Source organism: Gymnogyps californianus, chromosome 2 (assembly GCF_018139145.2).
Source record: "Gymnogyps californianus isolate 813 chromosome 2, ASM1813914v2, whole genome shotgun sequence".
Lineage (NCBI taxonomy): Eukaryota > Metazoa > Chordata > Aves > Accipitriformes > Cathartidae > Gymnogyps > Gymnogyps californianus.
Genome location: NC_059472.1, coordinates 152,148,760 through 152,169,964, shown reverse-complemented (window position 1 = coordinate 152,169,964; position 21,205 = coordinate 152,148,760). Strand labels below are relative to the sequence as shown.

The following is a 21,205-nucleotide window of genomic DNA, read 5'->3' as shown; positions in this document are numbered from 1 at the left end:
CAAAAAGGGGCAGACAGAAATTCCCCTCAACATGAGGAAACCCCTCCTGGCATGAAGGCGGTGTAAGCATTTCCTTCTGCTGAAGGGGCACGGCTGGACCTGGCTGGCACGATGAAGTACATCAGAGCGAGGGGCCATGCAGCTGGGAGCAAGAGCCTGCTACGGCAGCCGCGAATAACGTAGTTTAAACTGGCCTTGAAGTCACAGAGCTGCTGCGGGGCCCCCCGGCCCTCAGCTGGCTGAGGATAACTGCGCTCCAACTCTTTCAGCTATTCTCAAGCTGAACAAGGTATGAATTTAACACACCAAGGACTGAGCCTTCAGCTTCAGCCTTAATTCCCTCTAAGGGCTGGTTTACCTTAAGATGCTAATACACCTTGAGGTAAATGATGAACTCCAAGCCAAAGAGCTATTCCAGATCAGTTGCAGGTTGCAGGCTCCAGCAGGTAACCCTGCACGAGCTACACCGTGCCAGTGCTGGCCACAGCAGCTTGTGCCATGGTGACTGGGGACAGAGATTTACCAGCCCTCTCAGTAGCAGCACCTGCCGTGGCACAGGTACTTCTGCAATAGGTGCTAACGCCACGTATTGCTGTCCTCCTGCCTGCATTCAAGCCTGCAAATACCTCTAATCTTGTTATCCCAGACTAACACGCTTGTGTGTGTCAAAGCCTGAGATTATCCTATTCCAACCAGCTTTCATACGCTATGGAAACAGTTAAGAGCAAATAGCTGGAAAGCCTCCATGTATAAACAAGCTTTCCATCAAGGAGACTTTTACAGTTCATTTCAAGGGGACTGAATTGTAAGAAAATAAAAAAGAATCATGATTTCAAACTGCTAAAAATGTTTAAAGGTTTGGATTTTTTTTTAAGAGAGGATCTACTTTCCTCCTCAAACTTAAAAAGATGCCTTTAATAAATTTGTCTGTCAAGGTAAATACCTTTCAGGCCTCAGTCCTAAGACTCACCAACATCTAGTCTTTTTGAACACATCTTTTTCAGTTCCAAAGGACTATTTGAAATGCTTGACTCTTAGCTATTTACACACAGAGCAAGCTGTTCATTTACATTATGTGTTCTCAGCGTGTAAGCTCAGTCCTTTGTAAAGCAGACTGTTCAAGAAGTAAAGTATCTTGTTTTTCATACATGTAATAGCTATTTCAGAAAAATATAACTAAGAAATCCTGAGGTTAAAATCTATGCTAAGAAATCATTTAAAGGTAGAATAGGTCTGATTCTCATTTACGGTGGGACAACTTCGTGTCAATAAAGGGATATTAAAGCAGTTAAATTATCATTTACTATCATTTAAGGTAATTCTGTGCTGCCAGCATAAGTGGTATAAAAAGGTGAAATGCAAATACGAATCATACCCAACATATTACTTTGAAGTCGTCCAAATTATGTTTGTAATTTCCCATTTTAATGTTGATTTACCCTTTGGCAAGAGCATCCTATAGAGAATTTTCATAGCATCTTTAATGCCATCATGCTCCTTCTTGCCTCTTGTTGGAGGAGTTATAAAAATATGTCAAAGTCTGTGGGCCACGAAAGATTAATGGACTTGCAAGAAACTCACTCAACTAGATTTTCCAATGACTTTCTTGTTCATGTGCAGTAATGGTTCCAGCTGTGAGCAAGATGTGGTCAAGAAGTACAGCTGTTGGTTATTCTTTGAGAGGATAAATCTGTTTTAATTCAGTATCACGTACCCTACATTTTGAAAAAGGCATATGGGATTTCGTCACACCTCCCTCTCAGATTCTCATCTGAACTGCTGCTATTTGGTTACATAATAGCTGGTTTTCTTCATCCTCTCAATACACACAAACCCGGAGATCAATCACCTGTTGGCAGGAGAATTATCCTAGCAGGGGAACGGGCCAGCGCTGCAGAGGAAGCCCCCCAAATGCTCCTTGTCCCTACTTTCCTTCCTTCCACCAGAGCTGCCAAGCTATAGTTCAAGGACAGAGAAGAGGACGGATTGCCTGAGCTTACTGTGAGCTACTGTGCCAGCCCCCTGGGACCTTTAATAGAAGTGCTGAACTATTCTGTCTTTTGCTGGGGCAGATCCATTGTCCATACGACTAATGAACCTATCCTGATGCTACAAGTGTCTATTATTAATTGGCTAGCACGTCTATTTTTTCTTTTTATGGGTCCCTGGGAGAAGCACTGGAAGAACAGACAATAAGAGATGGCATGTTTAAGAAGCCCATAAAATAAGAGCACTCTGAAATGCCTTGCCTTTGACCTTCAATCCCATTGCTGTGATTGTCTAAGGAATATATTAACACAATTGCTTTTAAGAAAACAATAGGAACCTAGCAAGAAACATCTAACTGAGAGCAGGTTACTGGTCAAATTCTGCTCAATTTCAGGGGATTCTCATTAACTTCTGCATGGAAAAGAAGTTGATTTTTATGCTACACCATGCTGTCTGTGAGTCCAAAGCCAAGGAACACAGACATGGCCAAAGCATATCAGACTTAGGCTCTTTGCCAATTTCCTGAACTATGTATTTCAAATGAAAGTGTAAGAAATTCTTTATTAGATGGTGCTGTGAAATTTAGCTCTGCTTTGAAACTCTCCTTCTAATCCCAATGTTCAGAGCTGGCTTCAGACCATGAAGCAAAAGGCTTTTGTCACTCCTTGCACTTTAGAATTAGCAATTAAATTCTGGATATTTTCCGTATCCATTTCAGTGTCCAGTTCTCTTTGAATTGTTGTCAGCCTTAGCAGCATTCGAGGGAAGCAAGTATCGCTCACATCATATGAGAAATTTTTTCCTTTGATCCGCATTGAACTTCACTGGATATCTCGCAGTTCTCACGCTATGAAATGGAGAAAACAGAATATTGTAATCTTCCTTCTCTGGATTCTTCACCCATTTACATATGTCTCCTGTGTCTTCTGCTATTTATTTTTATTCAGAGTTGAACAATACCAGTTCTTTCAATCTCTTTGTGCTATGTGTTCATTTATGCTGTGTGGTATCTTCAGATTGATGTGATCTGTCTACCACCGTTCTCCTTTCCTGTGGTTTGAATGCCACACAGGCTATCACTAGCTTTGCATTATATAATCCTTTGGGATTAATATGATTAATTTTGTTTTACGTTTTCTAAGACCTTTTCTAAAGTTCTGTTTCATGGCTCTGATGTCAAAGCCATGCAATATAGCTCTCCCTAGGCCTCCTTGACAATGAAAGGATATTTTTCACAAACTTAAAACCCTTTAATTCATTTCAATGTCACTCTGTTTCTTTAAAAACTCCCCTTGATTTTCAGATGTCCCCTTTTGGGCAAGATGTCTTTGATCATGGCCCCATTGTCTAGAAAAAAGCCCATATACTGAAGAAAGAAACATAATGGATTGCCTTTCTGCACTCATGTGCACACAGTCTGAGTTCTGCTTCTTCAACGTTTTGAGCCCAAAGAAAGATTATTCGCCACAATCTGCCCCTTTCCTAGAAAGGGCTAGGGTCCTCCAGGAAACACGTTTTCTCCACATTGAATTCCTGTGCCAGACATTATCTGTTTAATTCATTTGTTCCCAGCTAGGATGCCGTACTCGTGACAATGTGTAGACCCCTCTGGAGGCCAGCAGGAGGGAGGTGGGAGGCAGGCGGGATGGGGCAGATGAAAGGACGGAGCGAAGAATGAGGGCTCAGTGCAGAGAGATGCCGCGGCACAGCCGAGGTACTGACTGACAGTCTGAGGAGAGGGGCAGGAGCTGCCGGACGCTCAGACCTCTCTGCTGACAGAAAGAAATTTTCTAGGGGCCAGAGGGGAGAGGGCACAGTGGCTGCAATGCAGGAATCCAGTGAGTTGGGTTAAACTGTGTCTGGGAGCAAGGACTCGCCAAACAAGGACAAAGAAGGCAAGGAGAGAATGATAGATGAACCCTTTTTATATCCATTCTGTCTCAACCTACTCACCTGAGGTTTTCTCTGTGTTGATAAAATGATTATTCTAGTTTTCTTTTGATTAAAATCTGGGTTGTGAATTCAAAAGCCTTTCCAGTCTTCCCTGGGCAGCTCACTACATGGAGGAGGTTTTGCCTCTTCAGACTGGAAGAGCTCCACCTCAAGGGTCTGGCCAGCCACAGGTCCCAACACACTTCCCATATTTCTCCCTATTTTCCCACAATAAACAAAACACGTTCTAGGGGTTGCATTATCTTTCCTGGCTTTTTTTTTTTTATAATGGGCAAGAAACACAATTCTTCCCCCAGAGCTGATATTGATGGGAGCACAGAGTTCTTTGTTCTTAGTTCATACTTGCACAAAGCATCTCATTAAAGTAAACCTAAGTTATTCCTTTAATAAGGCGTGAGTCATGCCTGAGAAAAGACTTCAGGATTTGGTCACATTGCTGTGGGAAGGGTGTTGCTCTACAGGGAGTTGTCATTGCTCAAGGTGAGGTAAAAGTTCATACCAAAGGGGTAGGAACCAAAAGCCCAAAAGATTTCAAACTGCTTCTGAAAATAAGAAATGCAAGGGATTTATGTGCTATCTTTGTATAATCTTTCCATTCAAGTTCCAAGTTCTATTGAAGAAAATAAGCTACTATGTATTAAACCTTTGGGCAGAATTGAAGAGAAGCTGAAAACAAGATATGATCTCATCCTGACCATAATACCAGACTTCCCTTGTTTTACGTGGAGCTTGTTTTGAAGCTTATTTTGAGTTCATTTGGCAATCAGCCACATTTGTCCCTTTTCCGTCTCAATTTGTTCATTTCAATGCTGCCATCTTGTGGGCCTACTTAACTGTCTGGAAGATGCTGAAATAAGTTCCTTACTGAAGCTGCGTACTGTACATTTCACCAGCAATCCTTTCCTGCCAAGGACATTCCATTAGTGTTTCTGCCCTTTCTTATTTTTGTCCAAATCTTATTGTGAGTTGTTGCAAAACGTTGCACTGTTATGGTACAAATAGATATTAACAACCAGAAAATATATCTGATAAGTAAGCCAGAGCTTTCTTTTTGAGTCATATATGTTACAGCACAGTTATCAGCTAATGTGGGCAAATCAGAAGAATTAATCTAACCACAAAAAATCCCAAAATGTGGGTCATAAAGAGACAAGAAACAACCACATCATTTACTAGAAATAGTCATTCTTCATCTGTTTCCCAGCAGGGCTGCTTTTGCTGTGGCTTCTCAGAGTTTGAAGTAGGAAAGGTGCTGTTAATGGTCAAATGCATGCATTTGGTTTTGAAGCACAAAATCAGAATTATGCAATTAATAATCACATTTTGTCCCTCCTTTTCCCTCTTTCCCTGCAGAGCTGCCACTATACAACTTCAACTGTGCCTTTGGCTGGGGATCCCAAAAGACTTTGTGCCACTGGGAGCATGACAACCAGGTGGATTTAAAGTGGGCAATCCTGACCAGCAAAACTGGGCCGATTCAAGACCACACAGGTAATCATGAGTTCATGATTTAGCCATTTTACATGGGAAGAGGTTGTTCTGTTTAATACCAACACGCCTTCCAAAACCATAGGAGAGTGAATTATACCTAAAATATGTAGAGTCACAAAGATGATTCTCTAGGCAACCTAATCCGTTATATGTAGTCACAACTGACCATAATTGTCCTTTCTGTTGGGGAATAAAGATCATTTATTGTCAGGAATTGAAGATACTCCCTTCCCCTGACTTGCCTTTGGATAACCGTCATCTGGGGTAGAAAAAAAATCTGACTGACCAAATATTCTGCAAATATCACTTACCAAGTGATACAGTCATGAACAAACCTCACATTAGTCCTGTTTGTAGTTACAGGGGCTGTCCACCACAGAAAGGTATTGTAAGTAAAACTTCCCAGATGGACATATTTACATGCCCTCCTGCTCTCCAGCAGGAGTTGGAGAGTATAGCCATCCCTTTGCTCGCACACAGTTTTTTCCAGAAATATCACCCTGGGACATAGATGATTGGTTGGTTTTGTAGTATCTAACTCATGGCTCTGCATAATTAGGCAATAAATATGCTGCTGGCTAGTGGAGAAGGGAGGGCATTGTGTGACCTGCACAGCCTCTCACTTTAGTGTTCTCTCTTGTATACGTGCAGATTAATCAAATGTGTTGAGATGAATCCCCCTTCCCACTTCTGCAACCCCTTTGCCTAATGAGAATGACAAGGAAATTAGACAAAATTGGACTTTTTAAATTCTGAGACACTTTCAATTGAATCTTAAGACAAGTACAGTAGTTTCAGGGAAAAAAAAACTTATAATACTTCGACTATAAATGGCATTGTACAAATAAATGGCATCAAATTAACTAAATGCAGTTAGCTGAAGTGAAGGCTGTAATGGTGGAAAAATTGATGTAGAGTAAAGTGAAATGGCTCAGTAGGATCTGACATTGAAAGGAGGTTAAAAGCTATGTTAGCCAGAGACTGACAAAATCTAAAAGGCATGCATAAGTAAAGCTCTAATTAAGACAATGAAGACAGAGTTCCTGACCCAGCACTGCAATAATATTCTGGAAATGAGAGCTATCTGCACTTTGCCACCAAGGATTATAGAGAGACTGAACCTGTCTTCAATCGAGAGATGAAGAAATTATATTCTTCAAATAAGACTTTGTTGTTTCCGCTGGGCCCAGCTAGTGCAGAAGACTTATTTGTTCCATTAGCTGTAGCTTCAGTACGTCCTACATGCAGCCCCTTTTTCTCCTTACTGCACTAACTTTCAATATTTTCCAAAATTTTCCTTCAACTCTGAGGGCACCTTCACCTGCCAGGTTTGCCATTCGCCTGCCAGCAGGTACGGAATGAGTGTGGTGGGTGTGAACACAGACCACGAGCAGCCTGAATGGCACTGACATCCCAAACAAGCCTCTCAGTGTCGCCGCTACACAGCAAGGCCACCCTATATATTGGGAGAACAACAATGAGCAACTCCCAGGCATATCTTGCTCTCAGCTGCACATGTATAACATGTATAAAGCTGAAGAAACTCCACAGAAGTGATCTTCAACAGCAATTGCTTTAAGACAGCAGGATACGCTGTATGTCACCTCAAATTATACAGGTTATGATTAAATTTGGCCAGAGTTAGGTCTTCCAACTGAGACAGCCATCCTAATGCTGTGATTTATTTCCTTTTTTCCCTCCCTTTGGATTTCCCTATCACCATTCTTTGATGAGATTTGCACATGTTGTGCTGCCCTCCACACAGAAGCAAAGTTGGGAAGAACATATAGGCACAAGCACTCCTGCTGAAGAAGCTGGACAAGATGTTACTGCAGTAAGATAGAAAAAAGAAAAAAAAAGCCTAAATTATTTTGGCAATTTAACATCATCTTCCCCTATAAAATTCTTTCTAAGACCAGATACTTCCACATGCTTATTGGCCAGGATACCTCTGACTGCCCACAGAAAAATCCAAACAAAAGAAAACATCCTTGTCTCATGTAAGAAGACACATTTCTCTTTCTCATTTATTAGGCCCACTCCTTCCAGCCACTGGGTTTAACCCACTCCTCTTTGCTCCTGGTTCACCTTTTACTACTCTGTCCTTCTTAATGCTTCCCAGAGTAGCAATGCTCATCTTCCCTTCTTCATTGGTGCAGGACTATACCATTGCAATCCAGCAAGTCTCAATTATACATTATTTCAAAAGAAATTCAAGAATATCATGTATAAGCAAAAAACAATGTTGATAAAACACCATCCTTCCAAAACATCTTCTTTTGCCTCTTTTTATTTTTCTTTTGTTTAAGCATTGGTATGAACAGAGATATGTATTCTTATTTCAGCATTTGAGGAATAGTATTTCTTATTATTACTTTTCACCTTCCTACTTTCAAAATAACTTTATACCAATGCCAGTAAATGCTGTCTCCATCCTTTTCTGTGAGAGCATTACACATACAATCTATTCTTTCTTACACACACCAGGATGAACTTCGTATTTTTCCACCATAATCCTCTGCAAAGAAGATGCTCAAAAGCTAGCTGGAATGGATGCCTGGCTGGTGTAAATCAGAAGCACTTCTCTGTAGTCAGTATCTTACTTAGCAATTTTCTGTTACCAAACTAATCACACTCCTACATGCTTCTCTCCCAGTGTGATTAAGCAAGTAATTTTCCAAGTTAAGGGTATTAGGTGTTCAGATTTCAACATGTATAAATCCATTATGCTCTTCAGAAAATACCAGGCATAATCTTACTCTTTTGGGAAATGGCTCACAAATATGCAGAGCCCAATATTGATTACAAAAATCAAAAGAATGACGCTGGCACCGTTTGTGACAATGCTCAGACTCTATCTAGGAGCACTGTTTAGATCTCAGTTCCTGATCTCTGACCATGGCTGTTCAAAGCTATTTTATCCTCCAGTATTCTTCCCATTCTAATCTTGCCTTGTCAAGCACAGATTACTTTAAATAGAGATTAAAAATAGCTCTTTGCACAATTAGCGTAGAGTAGGCCCCAGGGATTTCTGTCTAGCCTGCTGAACTAGGGCTGAAACTCTTCAGAGGGTGCACACTGACTAATGGAGCATATGCTGTCACACCAAACATGCTTTTGCCTCCTTCCCTGAGCAAAAGCAAGCGCCCTGTGTGTGCCATGTAGTGAACATGTTGTTATGGTTCACTCTCGGCACAGAGCATCCCAATGAGCAGCAAAGGAGACTGCCAGAAGAAATAAACTCTCCTGAGAGCACATCAGCTTTCCTAGAGCTGCCAAACCAACACCCTCTGACTCTTTCACTTGTGAGGCTTGAGCCACCAGCATGGAAAGAAAACAAAATTATCAAGGGCGGCTGGGGCTTCTTAGGTAAACAAAGAAAATGAAAGCTGGTGGCTATTCCTAACGCAGTCCTTCTGTCGCAGTAGGAGATGGCAATTTCATTTACTCGCAAGCTGATGAAAGCCAGAAAGGGAAAGTTGCCCGACTGCTGAGCCCCGTGATTTACTCGCAGAACTCTGCCCACTGCATGACTTTCTGGTACCACATGTCTGGCGCACACGTCGGCACCCTGAAGATCAAACTGCGGTACCAAAAGCCGGACGAATATGACCAGGTGCTATGGACCCTGAGCGGGCACCAGGCAAACTGCTGGAAGGAAGGACGTGTTCTTCTTCACAAGTCTGTGAAACACTATCAGGTGAGCTTGGCTGCTCCTCACTGCACTCATAGAGCCGAGGCCCGTAAGACCTTGCTGGTCATGTTTTATACACCGTAGCAGAAACTGTCACTGAAGGATTTATGTAGACAGTGTTATACCTACAGATGAGGTGCTGTTGCTGTGACAGTAATAATAGTGGCATATTTCATGGTATCTCAGATGACAGTGATATAAGCAATTTGTTATCGAAGGCCAAATAAATAGTTTAGAAATCATTTTTCATCTGTCACAAAACTGCATCCTTGCCACAGTTTTGCTGCTGATGTAAGTGTCTTTAATGAAGTTATGACATTATATAAATTCACATTTGCATATATAAATTCATAAAGGCATGCAGTGCAGATTGGCAGGCCACAATCAAAGTACATGTAGATGTGGCATCATGACAAGTGAAGATGTGTGTTAACAACTAATTAAGATATCCTGAATGCTGCAATTGTGTATTAAGAGGAAAACAATGTGAACATTATCTTATTTTGCCAGGTGGTTATTGAGGGAGAAATTGGAAAAGGAACTGGAGGAATTGCTGTGGATGATATTAAAATTGACAATCATGTAGCACAAGAGGATTGCCGAAGTAAGTATGAATAGCAAGAACATGTAGAAATCTCATTCAAAATATTATTTATTTTGTTTTGATAGCTGTTTTTATCTGTGAGAAAGGGATAGATAGTTATTGATTATACAGGAAGTTTTGCACTGAAAACATCCTGATCTGGCCCATAGCTTTATTCATAGTAAGTGCCACTGATGTCACCTCAGTACTGCAGCAACTGCAGTCTTTTGGATCAGAACTGGCATCCTACCGACATGGGTCACAGCATGTTCACATTCTCACACCTCTCCCTATATTTTAGATTGCTGCCCTCTTTAAATTTCTCTGCTTTTCCTAATGGTCTTCCCTGTGTTAACTATTGCTCAAAATCCAATTTTATTTCTTCACCCTTTTTAGATCACTTACTACCAAGCCTACTTGAATTCTATTTTAGAGAACCATATCAAACCCTTACAGGATACACAGATAGGGCGAAATGGCCCCTGCTCTGTCCTCTGCTGTCCTGTAATTCTGAGTTTGCTGTGACTCGTTTGCTGTAGTCACCAGCTCCCAGACACGTGGGACATGAAGTAATGTTAGAACATGGCCTTTTCCACATCTGAGCCAGGCTATTCCTGAGATGCTATTTGAGTCCTTTTATTTCTGGCCAGTCTTGAGTTATTCCAGTCACTGCTGATTATACGTGCATTACTGCACATAATTTGGCAGCAGCAACCCCAGATAAACACAAGCAACTGAACCCTGTCCTTCAGGATGGAGGTGAAGCAATGACTTTTATGCAGGAGAGGGAATAGAACTGAGAACCCTCAGCATTAGAAATATAAACTTATGCCATGCGAGTTGGCAACACAACTGAGAGCAGTAATAGAGGGTGTTCCTCACCTTTTGTAGCTAATACCCTTTTGAGGGTAACATGACAGACTCCAACTACATGGTAATTTCACTGCAGGATGAGAAAACTGTACAATCTCTTTTTAACACAGTGTCCATCTCCTGGGGTTCATCATATGCCACCAGAGTGACAGTTACCAGGAAAGAGAAGCAGGACGCACTGCTTCATCCTCCTGCAGCGTCCTCAGTGCCAAGAAGGGTGCTGGGACCACCATGCGGGTATTTACCTGACTCCAAAATGAGAGAGGAAAGTAACTTCTTTCCTACCTCTGCACGTTTTGGTTGTTCAAACCAAATGCTGAGCAAAGATTTTGGCCTGTGGGAGCTAAAGCCAAAAGCTCAGTCTGAAGCCCAAACACAAGTGGTCTCACTGCAGTCAGTGAAACTGTTCTTGTGATTAACTATGCCAACGCTGATGAAGTGTTATGGAATTGGGCTCCAAAATTGTAAATACAATGAATGAGATGCTAATTCATCACACTGATTTCTCTTTCCCAGGCATGGAAAACCCCTGCTGATAACTAAAACTGTGCCAAGACTGGGCGGAGAGGAGTTTTTAAATCTTTCTTTTTTCTCCATTAATTTTCAGAGCCCATCATAATGAACAGTTCTGTCAGACTGACATAATGATGCTCTGACACAGGAAAATCTGCTATACCATTATTGCCAGCATGATAGTCAATCAGTGTTTGTAACCCTAATAATCAATGTCAATTCTCTTTGCTTCATTAGAATCAACTGATGTGGAGAATGAAATAGACGAAGAAGAAGACCCAGAAAGTAATCAAACAGGTAAAAATTGTGTTATTGTTAACAGGGAATGAATTTTAAAGTCCATTTTCATGTGAATTTGTGTATTCTATTTATTTATAGATGAGTTCTTTAACTGCATATTGTATTAAGGTTTTTTGATTTATCTAGATCAGATTCTAAGACGGCTTACATTTATTTGAAGGACTTAATAGTTGTATTCTTCTATGTCATATAATCTTATGGACTTTGTATTATTTATACCTATCTCAAACCTTTCAAATGTTATATACATAATTTATTACATTGCATACATATATGCATGCACACTATAGCTCCTTAATATTTTGTTATCTAGAAGGCTTGTCCACAGCTGAAGAAACAGCTATCATTGTATGTTACAATTTATGACTCACACAGTGTCTAGGTAATTAGGCTCAAAACTCTACAGGCTAATTGTTTCTCAGACCTGGCTGCAAATGTCATTTTATGACCAGTCTACCAAAGCATTATCATTTTCAATGATGATAGCTGTAAATGGATCATTAAATGGATCATAATTGTCATATTGTCCCAATAATAAAATATACTTGCATTTTTCAGGCAATGAGCTTAATTTTTTTCTGTTACACTCAACGGGATTGCTATCATTGATTTCAGGGAAAGCAGGGTTTGTCCAAAAAGACTTTTTGGCTTTTCCTGCAATTATTAGCAGGGTTTAGCTTATTGGATCTCTTTCATAAACTGAAAGGGTTGAGGGAAAACATTATGATACCCAGTGAATATTTTACACAAGGGGGCAGACTGTCTGTGTCAGTTCTGTCACTATTTCCATTTCAAGGTCCAATCCTGAAGTCAGTGAAGTGGAGATGGACGCAAAACAGTTGGAGATTCCCAACCAATGTCTAAGGCTATAAACATTCACACTGAGCTGAACAAGATTTAATTAACATTTTTGAGCTAAATACTGCAAGCTGGCAAAATATAATCAAAAGGTCTGGTTATTCATGCCCAAAACCTCCACTTAATCCAAGGCAGAATCAGACCCCTACTAACATGCAGCAGATTCAAGGACTGGAGAACAGTATGAAAAAAATCAACAACTATTTGGACCGCATTATAGTTTTCAGCTATTTATGACTACCTCCTAGAAGCTAGGTTTTCAAATTAGGTAGCAATTTATGTCAAAAACTTGATGTCCTTTCTCCAAATTTCCAACTCATCAAACAAAGTTCTAACTAGAACCAGTTCTGAAAATTTTGCGATTCTTTACTCCATTTCAGGGTTTACGCCTCCATACCATACAGGCGAGGACTACGATGATAACATCTCCAGGAAACCAGGCAATGTCCTGAAGACCCTAGATCCAATCCTGATTACCATCATAGCCATGAGTGCACTCGGGGTGCTTTTAGGAGCCATCTGTGGAGTTGTCCTGTATTGTGCCTGTTGGCACAATGGGATGTCAGAGAGGAACTTGTCTGCACTGGAGAATTACAATTTTGAACTGGTTGATGGTGTAAAACTGAAAAAAGATAAACTAAACACACAGAATTCATACTCGGAAGCATGAAGGTATAAAGCGACTGGAGAAGTTTCAGAGAATTGGGATGGAAGGACATACCTAGGTCGTGCTGGGGAACTGTTGATCTTCTTTTACTGTACAGGCTGAAAAGTGCATTGATGACACTGAGCCAAGCTTTTCTCAGGAGCTTCAATGAGTGTGTAACCGATAAACATGGACAACAATCTGTGTTAACAATCTGAATCATGTACAGTCTGCTTTTTCTGTTGGTTTTATTTGAAATAATCAAATGCTGGTGTTGAGACCAAGTATGATTGACTTATAGTTCATTTTGTCTTTCTTTCTCTCCCTCTCTTTTGTTTTCCGTTAATGGATAATTTTGTTTTTACTGTGCAAAATCCAAGATGCTGTCACAAAATGTATTCAGTGGGGTCCTTTGGATGGACATGCTGTCTGTAGCTCAGTGCCCAGAAAATATTGGAGTAACAGCAATTTAGTGGACTCCTGCACCTGTATTTGTGTATAATTGCTCGTGTTGTGCATAGGCAACGAAGGGTTAGGATGTTTTTGAAAGTACTGCTGCATCAGTACCGATATAGTGTGTCAGCTCTGTTTACGAAGCAATACAGTCAAATTTTATTGATGTTTTTCAGTGTTGTACTAAATTTTGTGCTTGTGAACTCCATAAAAGAGTATGTGCCATCATCAGACACAACTGGTAACCAAGTGTACTGCCTAAAAATGAAACAAAAAAGTCCTTGGCACTGGCTAGTGTATGTCCTCTCAAGTGCCTTTTTGTTTGTACTGCTTCTCATTGTGTTAACTACAGCTCTGCTTCTCTGCAGTTATGCCCTTGTCTTTAATCATATTCTAATGGCTCACTGACTAAAAGAAAAGTATATTTTAGTGTAAGAAAGTAGCCTCAGCAAGGCAAGGGCTAATCAGATTTGACAACCTGGCTCGATTGTTCTGCTTTCTGTATTTCAACTTCATGTCTCTTGACCCTTTTGTATAAAGCTGCAATATCCCCTTTTATTGTTCTTTCATATAGAATGTATTTTCAAATGTAAAATCTCTCTCCCTTTCTCTTCTCTTTCTCTCTCTTTCTCTCTCTGAGTAGATTGCATAAGCATTTGCCATTGCCAAGGAAAGAAAACTGCAGCTTTAACTTGCTGGTAATGGCAAAGGATTTTATTAGAGTTTGTGTTAAAAAATAAGGGAAAATTCTTAACTTTACCCTCCAAAGTCGAACTTTGGGTTTCTTCTTAACAGCATAAAGTGACAGTATCTTTTTTCCTGAAGTCATGAAACATGTCTTTTATCCTGAACAGCTTGCCTGTTAATTACACTGGGGAAAATTATTCCCTTACTGAAAAGATTGCCTTTAAAATGAGAAACTTTCCTCCTCCTGCCCCTACCTGAACCCAGAGTTCTGTTCTCTCCATAAACGTGTATTTTCATGCTAATCAATGCTAATTGGGCTTAGGCATGGGTACTGAGGGCAGGAGAAAATCCCACAGTGTATGTAGGGTATGTTCTTACCATCCTGTTATATCCAATTGGCATTTCATCCCAGGAGGTTTCTGTTTGACCAGAAGTGCAGATAGTGACAGATTCAGTGAGCTGAGTAATGTAAGCTGTCAGAAAAATGTGGTTGACAATTATGTGGCAATTTTTTAATATTTTAGGACAAATATTATTGGACAAATAATATTCAACAGCCTATGCAGCTGGTCCAACAGGGTAAAAAGAAACAAGATTTTCTTTCCCACAGGGGTCCATAGGAGGAGGTGAGGGACCAGAGGGATCGCTCCCCTCCTGCAGGTGCAAGAGGAGCCCCTGGGTTTTCTGCGGTGACCCGCACACAGCACAGCCATAACCGGGGAGGCAGTGGAAGAAGGCAGCTTTAACCTTCCCCTGGGTATCTACCAACCAGCAGATAAAACCAGTGCAAACATGGGGAGAGGAACGTCCTGCAAAGTGCTGAACTCATCTTTTTCCTCACTGAATTCCCCGAGTAGAGTCAGGGAAGCGACTGTGACTTTCTGAGTTAGTCTTTTCCAAAATTGCTTTTGTAGTAGAGCAATGTAGTACTCTGTCCAGGATTAGGACTAAAGAAGGGCTAATTCAGCCTTGAATTATGTAGAGCAACAGAATCCACCCATTTATCAATCAAATGTTTTGAAGCATATAATTTCACCAACATGAACCATAAAACAGAAAAATCTGTAGAAAATCCACCAGTAACCTAGAAATTGAAGAAAAGGGAGGGAGACTGGAGGTAAAAATATGAGTTTTGAAGTTGAAAATATTTTAAAGGAAGACCCAATAGAAAAAACAGTGGACAGTTGCTACTTCAAAGGAGTCCTAAAGGCAAAGACTATAGTGAAAATTCAAACACCCACTTCAGGTCATCAAACCTTAGATGCCTAAATTGGAAGAGTTACCTCCCCAGGCTCTAGACCTCGGGTCCTCCAGAAGGCAAGACAGAGCACCTAAGGCCTGAAAATTTTGCCTAAAAGTTAGTCCATGAAATGTCTCAAGTGACAAACTCACTTTGGCAGAGGTAGAATTTTCATTTGTATCTAACACTGTAAATTGACCATAATGGTATTGCAGCAGCTAGTTAATTAACCCAAAGAAAAAAAGGATTTTTCAAAACTATTTTCAGGACACCATCACTATGTGATTCAGGTGTTGGGGTCTGTTCTTAGCTGAAAAAACTTCTAGTCCACTAACTTGACTGAGAGTTACATGCATATATTGCCTTGAAGAGAAAATCCCATTGGGGACCCCAAGCCCAAAACCTTTTGAAATATTCCCATGGATTTCAATAGATTCTGGACCAGCTCTTGGTCTTGATCTATTTGAACAGTAAAGCTGGTGGTTGCTGTTTTTTTTCCTTCTTTTAACATACTGAGAATAGTGAACATAAAAAGAAATGTATGTCCTTTGTGGTCTTCAGAACTTACTATGATAATGAGGATCTAGCACTGAAGATTTGATTTCTCTGAAGGTAATAGAATGAAAGTTGCCCTTCAATAAAGGAAAAATGATACTGCAACTTTACATTGAAAAGTATCTTGCACTGATAAATATATTTAAAAAAATTATATGTTTATAAAGTTATTAATTTGTAAAGGCAGTGTTACAAAATGTTCAGTTTATATTGTTTTAGATTGTTTCATAATTTTTAAAGTGTAAAATAACATATTTTTTTCTTTATTGAAAAACTATAAAAATCTTCCGTAGTAAAATGATTTCATTTTACTGGTATATTATTGCTTCATGTTTTGTACCATCATAAAACTTTGTGCAAATTTTTTTTACAGAAATTTTTATTTTCTATGACAATATGACACTTGTAAATTGTTGTTTCAAAATGAACAGCGAAGCCTTAACTTTAAATGACATTTGTATTCTCAGACACTGAGTAGCATAAAAAAAATCACATAGAACTGAACTGTAACTTAAATTTCCAAACTATGACTACTACATTCCAAAGAAACAGTTGAATTAAACATTTTCATAAAATATCCCATACCTGATGTATTTTATTATACTAAAATGGATTGGTTTTATTAAATGGCTGGTTTTATTTAGCATCTTGCAATAAGCACAATGTTTTAATCATGGTTACATTTGTTGGTAGGCAACTCCAACAAACAAACACCTTGGTGGGACCATTCATGGTTTAGGATGGAGGGGTTCACCCTCCGTCTGCCCAAGTCTCTCTCCCTGCTGGAAGACGCTCCCACTACATGCCTAACTTTTAGCCAAACAGCAGGGATTTAAGAGGACAAATCTGCCACCACTGCTTTTAGGTTGTAATTCACCTGGTTGCCATGGGAAGCCCAAGCCACACACCCTATGTAGGTCATATGCACCCCTTGTGGCTTGCTCTTAGGGAGGTGAGATTTACTGCGGAGTAATGCCCATTTTTGACAAGTTGCTCCACTAAGTCTCTGCTCTGGTAGTAAGGTTTGTACAGATGAGCTCCCTGCAAATTTCCACTGAAGTCATCAGGACTTCCCCAACCATGGCCAAATCTCCCACTGCAGAGCACAAGTTGCGGACGGGAGCAAATGCTGCAAGGGTAGCCCATTGGGCCTAATCCAGCGTTCAGCTGCGTACTGAACTCATCTGTGGAACATATGATCGTGGGTAGGGAGACCTTCAAGAAGTTTGCATCCAGATTAGAAGCTTTAGATTGCACATTTCCCGTTTGATAAAATAGTTACCTATTTGTTTCTTTTTAATACTGAGCACTCTGCACATTAAAGTTTGTTAAATCCTTTCTTTACGTTGCACACATGAACAATGCACATACTGTCAGTATGTCATTAGGTTGAGTACTCATGGACAAACTGTTTGCTTCAACTACTTTACTACTCCTGGGAAAAATATTGTGCTTATTACCACATATTTGATGATTGTTACAGTTGAAGAGAAAGTATCGCATCTTGTCTGCTCGAGAGAGTGGCATTGTGGGTACCTCTTTAAAATATGAGATGGAACTACAGCAAGGCACCTGAGAAAAACTTTGCTTTGTGGTCAGAGTAGGGATTGCTCTCAAAAGACAGTTGTGAAGGTTTTTGTCCATATAATCACTAAATCTAAATTCCTTAGAAATGTACTTCATTGCACTCTGTTTGCTTCTGTGATAATCAGCCACACGGCTCTTTGAGGGAAAATAAATGGCAATGGAATTAATTAGTGAAAAAAAGAAATCTATAAAGTGAATCAATTGAGGATGAAGTTCAGAAGAGAGACACAAATATTTTAAGAGAATTCTCTTTCTTTCATTTAGGGGAAATTAATTAGCCTAGAAGCTAACAACTACTTGGCACTAAACGTTCAGTTTTCTACACTAAATAGGCTGCATAAAGGAAAGACAAAAATAATGCAATGGGATCTGAATTACATTTCAGAACATAACTTGTAAACTCAAAAGAAAAAGAAAAGCAGATGGAAATAACAGATGGGTCAGCTACAGACAACCAGTGCCAGGAGTGCACAACTCTGAGGCACAGATATTAGGGTTACGGTCTGTAAAAAGGGTCTTTGGCAGGCAGTGAAAAGCAAACCCATTATTGTTTCACCAATCAAACATACCAGCCCTGAGCCAGCAGCCACATAGCCACAGTGCTGAGCCCAGTCCCATTTCCTTGCCTTTTGGCAGGACACAAAATACAATTACCCAGCAAAAGGCAGATGTACAGGAGCGGCAGGGGCAGCACAGCTTACGTATGGCTGGGTAAGGCCCATTGGCATCATAGAAACGACAGTAGTGCCTACCTGTACAAACCTGCCTGCTGGACTGAAGCTGCCAGTCCCACTGGAGATGAAAGCTCCTCAGTCCTCATAAACTACCTTTTATGAGGCATATGAAGACTTAACAGGTGCATACTAATATAGCTCTAAATTTGACCCTCATAAGTCTTTCCTTATGTACAATTAGTCCATTTCTAAGTCAATTCTCCTAACCTGCTTTCCCAAAGTCAAATGTCAAAGTTGGTTTTGACTTTCAGATCATGGTATCTGGACATTAGATCCCAGAAGTAATTCCCTTCCCATTCCTTAATTGTCCTGTCCTTTGCAATGCATTATGCCTAACAGCATATTGGTTCAAGCAACATTAATTTATTAGAGCTTTAATTTCTTCTTTTATACCATTTTATGCCTCAAGTCACTCATAACCACAATTTTATCTACAAGTGTTTGCTAAATTATAACAGAGTATATCTAATTTTTTTGGCCATGGGATACTTTGTATAGCTGTTTTATTTGCCAATTAGTCCCCCTGTAGAGCCTAATTGCTTTTCTACAGTAGGTCAGTTCTCTGTGTACACTTCTATTCTCATAGCTACACACAATCAAACTCTAATCTTAACACCTCAGGACTGATGGTGTCTCGATGTTTATAACTGAAAATCTCATTAAAAAATCTTCTGGCATTTTTCACAGATGGATGGAGTCTTATCATGTGTCCAAACTAATTCCACCTTCAATAATCATATTCTCATATTTAAATTTACATTGGTTTTATTAATCTCTTAGACATTTGATTCATGTCCCTGTCACTGTACAGCATCACTGTGCACCATGCACTGTGTTTTATTACAGACAGTTGTGTTTCCATAATGGGTGAGGTCGGTCCGATTGAAAAAGGAAATGCAGTCTTACTGGAGCACCGCTGGTACCAGAAAGAGAGGTCAGGCGGTGCTCTCAAGGGGACAAAGTAAGGAGAAGCTTTGGCAGGGTTTGGCAGGTGTTGCCATGACAAAGACTGAGGGATTTAATGATGAGAGGCTGGAGGATGAAGGGCTTGCCTGAGGAAACAAGTATTTCAGGTGACATGAGCTGCAAAGAGAATTATCAGAAAACTGCCTTGTTCAGTTCCTTCATTTTTGCCTCACAAAAAAAACCCCTTCACAATTCTCAAAAAATGTCTGCATTACAGAAATGTTTCTGGTAGCTGACATGCACTTTTAAATCCTCAGGCATGGAAGAAGGGAGTGGGGGTACCAGCCCATCTGTTAGCTGAACCTAAACGGTGGATTTCTACACTCAAAGAGGCAACAGGTATGGATGTATCTTTGAAGACCCAGGCAGCATCTCAGGACTATAAGATTGGCATTCTTCATGCATCATTTTTATCTTGAGTGCCTTTATTCCCTTTCCTCTGTAACATGTTGTTTTATGCCATTTGTTTCAGAAGTAAATTCCCTGGGCTGAACTACTGTTTTTTATGATTTCCTACTGCTAATATATTTTTCCTTAGTGCAATTTATGCTTCCCTCACTGCTCAAACACTTTTATAAACATCTCCCTATGCATTACTAAGGCATGCATAGCATGAAATAGCCCCACCCGGTGCCACACATAGCCCGTGTCAGAAGAGAGAAGAGCCACCCCTCCTCTTCCACATCCCTGCCAGGGCTGTGTTCTCCATGCCAGGGACGCAGACACTATGCCTTTAATAAATAATCTACCTTTCAGGGAGCCTCAATGTTTTCTACATCAGGCCTGATATCTTTGCATTAATTCATTAATTAAATATTGATACCAATCTTCTTACTAAATATTTACTTACAGCTTCATAACTGTTAGCATACCGGAGTGGGTCACTCTCATTTTGCCTTTTGAGACTACTAACTAGACCCCAGCGTTTTATCTTTCTCTCCTTTTAACCTTCTAATCTGACTCTGTTTCCCATAGCTCTATCAGCAAGGAAAAAAAAGAGAAAACCTAAAATGAAGGCATAGCTATGTCCACTTTCTATCTATGTAACTGAAAAAAACCCATTGAATATGTAAAAAAATTAAATTTCTTTTTATTTTGAACTGTGTTTTTGTGGAGTGAAGAGGAAAGCCACCAGACTGGTTGGAGGTGGTATTTGAGACGTCTAGGAAGCAGTAAGGAGACAGCCACTGGAGCCTTCTGAAAACTATCATATAACATCCGGAAAGGCTTAACAACTCCACAAAGTGATGGGAGCACAGGATCATCAAAGTAGGCAGGCTGTGAAGGTAATGGTTTACCCCAAGCATGGTTGAAAAAATGGAAGAAAAGCAGGAAAATACTTAAGAGTAGATCAGAAAGGACCTCCTTATTCTAGGTTCTACTAGTTTCTCTTTTAATCAGTCCTCAGAAGATGGGACGCAAAGCAAGGAATGAACTCAACTACAATTCAGTCCCACCTACAGCTCATGTTGACTAATTCATATCCAACAGTTATCATGTAGCTCTGAGACTGAGGCAAGAAGTTGGTTACCACCACTCTTTGTGGGAAAGATCTCTGACCCTCAACACCAACTCTTTTGTTAAATGTCCTCCGAACGGTTACATGCAGGAAGCGATACCACTTTGTACCCATTGCCCGCATATTCAAATGTATTTTTTCTTGCTGTAGGCCATATTATCTTCCTTTTGCATTTCTTTGGCCTTTCTTCTTTTTAAGACAAGGCCTGCCAAATAAGCCACGTTTCCCCAGACTCTCTGTCTTGCATGGTGTGGGGCACCCCGGTTCCCATTTATCAGCTTAGGAAGCCCAGTGTGGGACCAGACCTCCCGTTCGCTCAGCTGATGCTGGTCTGCTGCCCCAGCCACTCGTGGCCTGCTCGTTGTTTTGCATCACTATCTTGTTTGCAATAGGAGGTCATTGAAAGTTCACTTGAAATCTAGACTCTTATTTCAATGCCATAATCTGTAGGCGACTAAGGATCATCTTTGCTACTTTTAACAAGTCTTTTCACAATCTATTCCCTTTTCCTCATGCATACTGAGGTCTTAAAGTGGTCAACTTAAATCCATATATCTTGATGAA

At 40.2% G+C, this 21,205-nt stretch overlaps 1 protein-coding gene across 5 annotated transcripts in view; it reads left to right on the top strand.

Moving 5' to 3' along the window:
• NRP1 (neuropilin 1) overlaps positions 1 to 16,472 on the top strand; it is a 114,355-nt gene extending 97,883 nt beyond the window's left edge. For 2 of the 5 annotated variants that reach the window (XM_050890723.1, XM_050890721.1), the window contains exons 14-18: positions 5,296 to 5,433; positions 8,862 to 9,133; positions 9,638 to 9,731; positions 11,334 to 11,393; positions 12,635 to 16,472. In XM_050890723.1, coding sequence (XP_050746680.1) covers positions 5,296 to 5,433; positions 8,862 to 9,133; positions 9,638 to 9,731; positions 11,334 to 11,393; positions 12,635 to 12,924 — 854 coding nt within the window. In that variant the 3' untranslated portion in view covers positions 12,925 to 16,472. Of the gene's footprint in view, positions 1 to 5,295; positions 5,434 to 8,858; positions 9,134 to 9,637; positions 9,732 to 11,333; positions 11,394 to 12,634 lie in introns of those variants that run through there. The other 3 variants (XM_050890722.1, XM_050890719.1, XM_050890724.1) reach the window with 2 other exon arrangements.
• Positions 16,473 to 21,205: the final 4,733 nt, after the last annotated feature.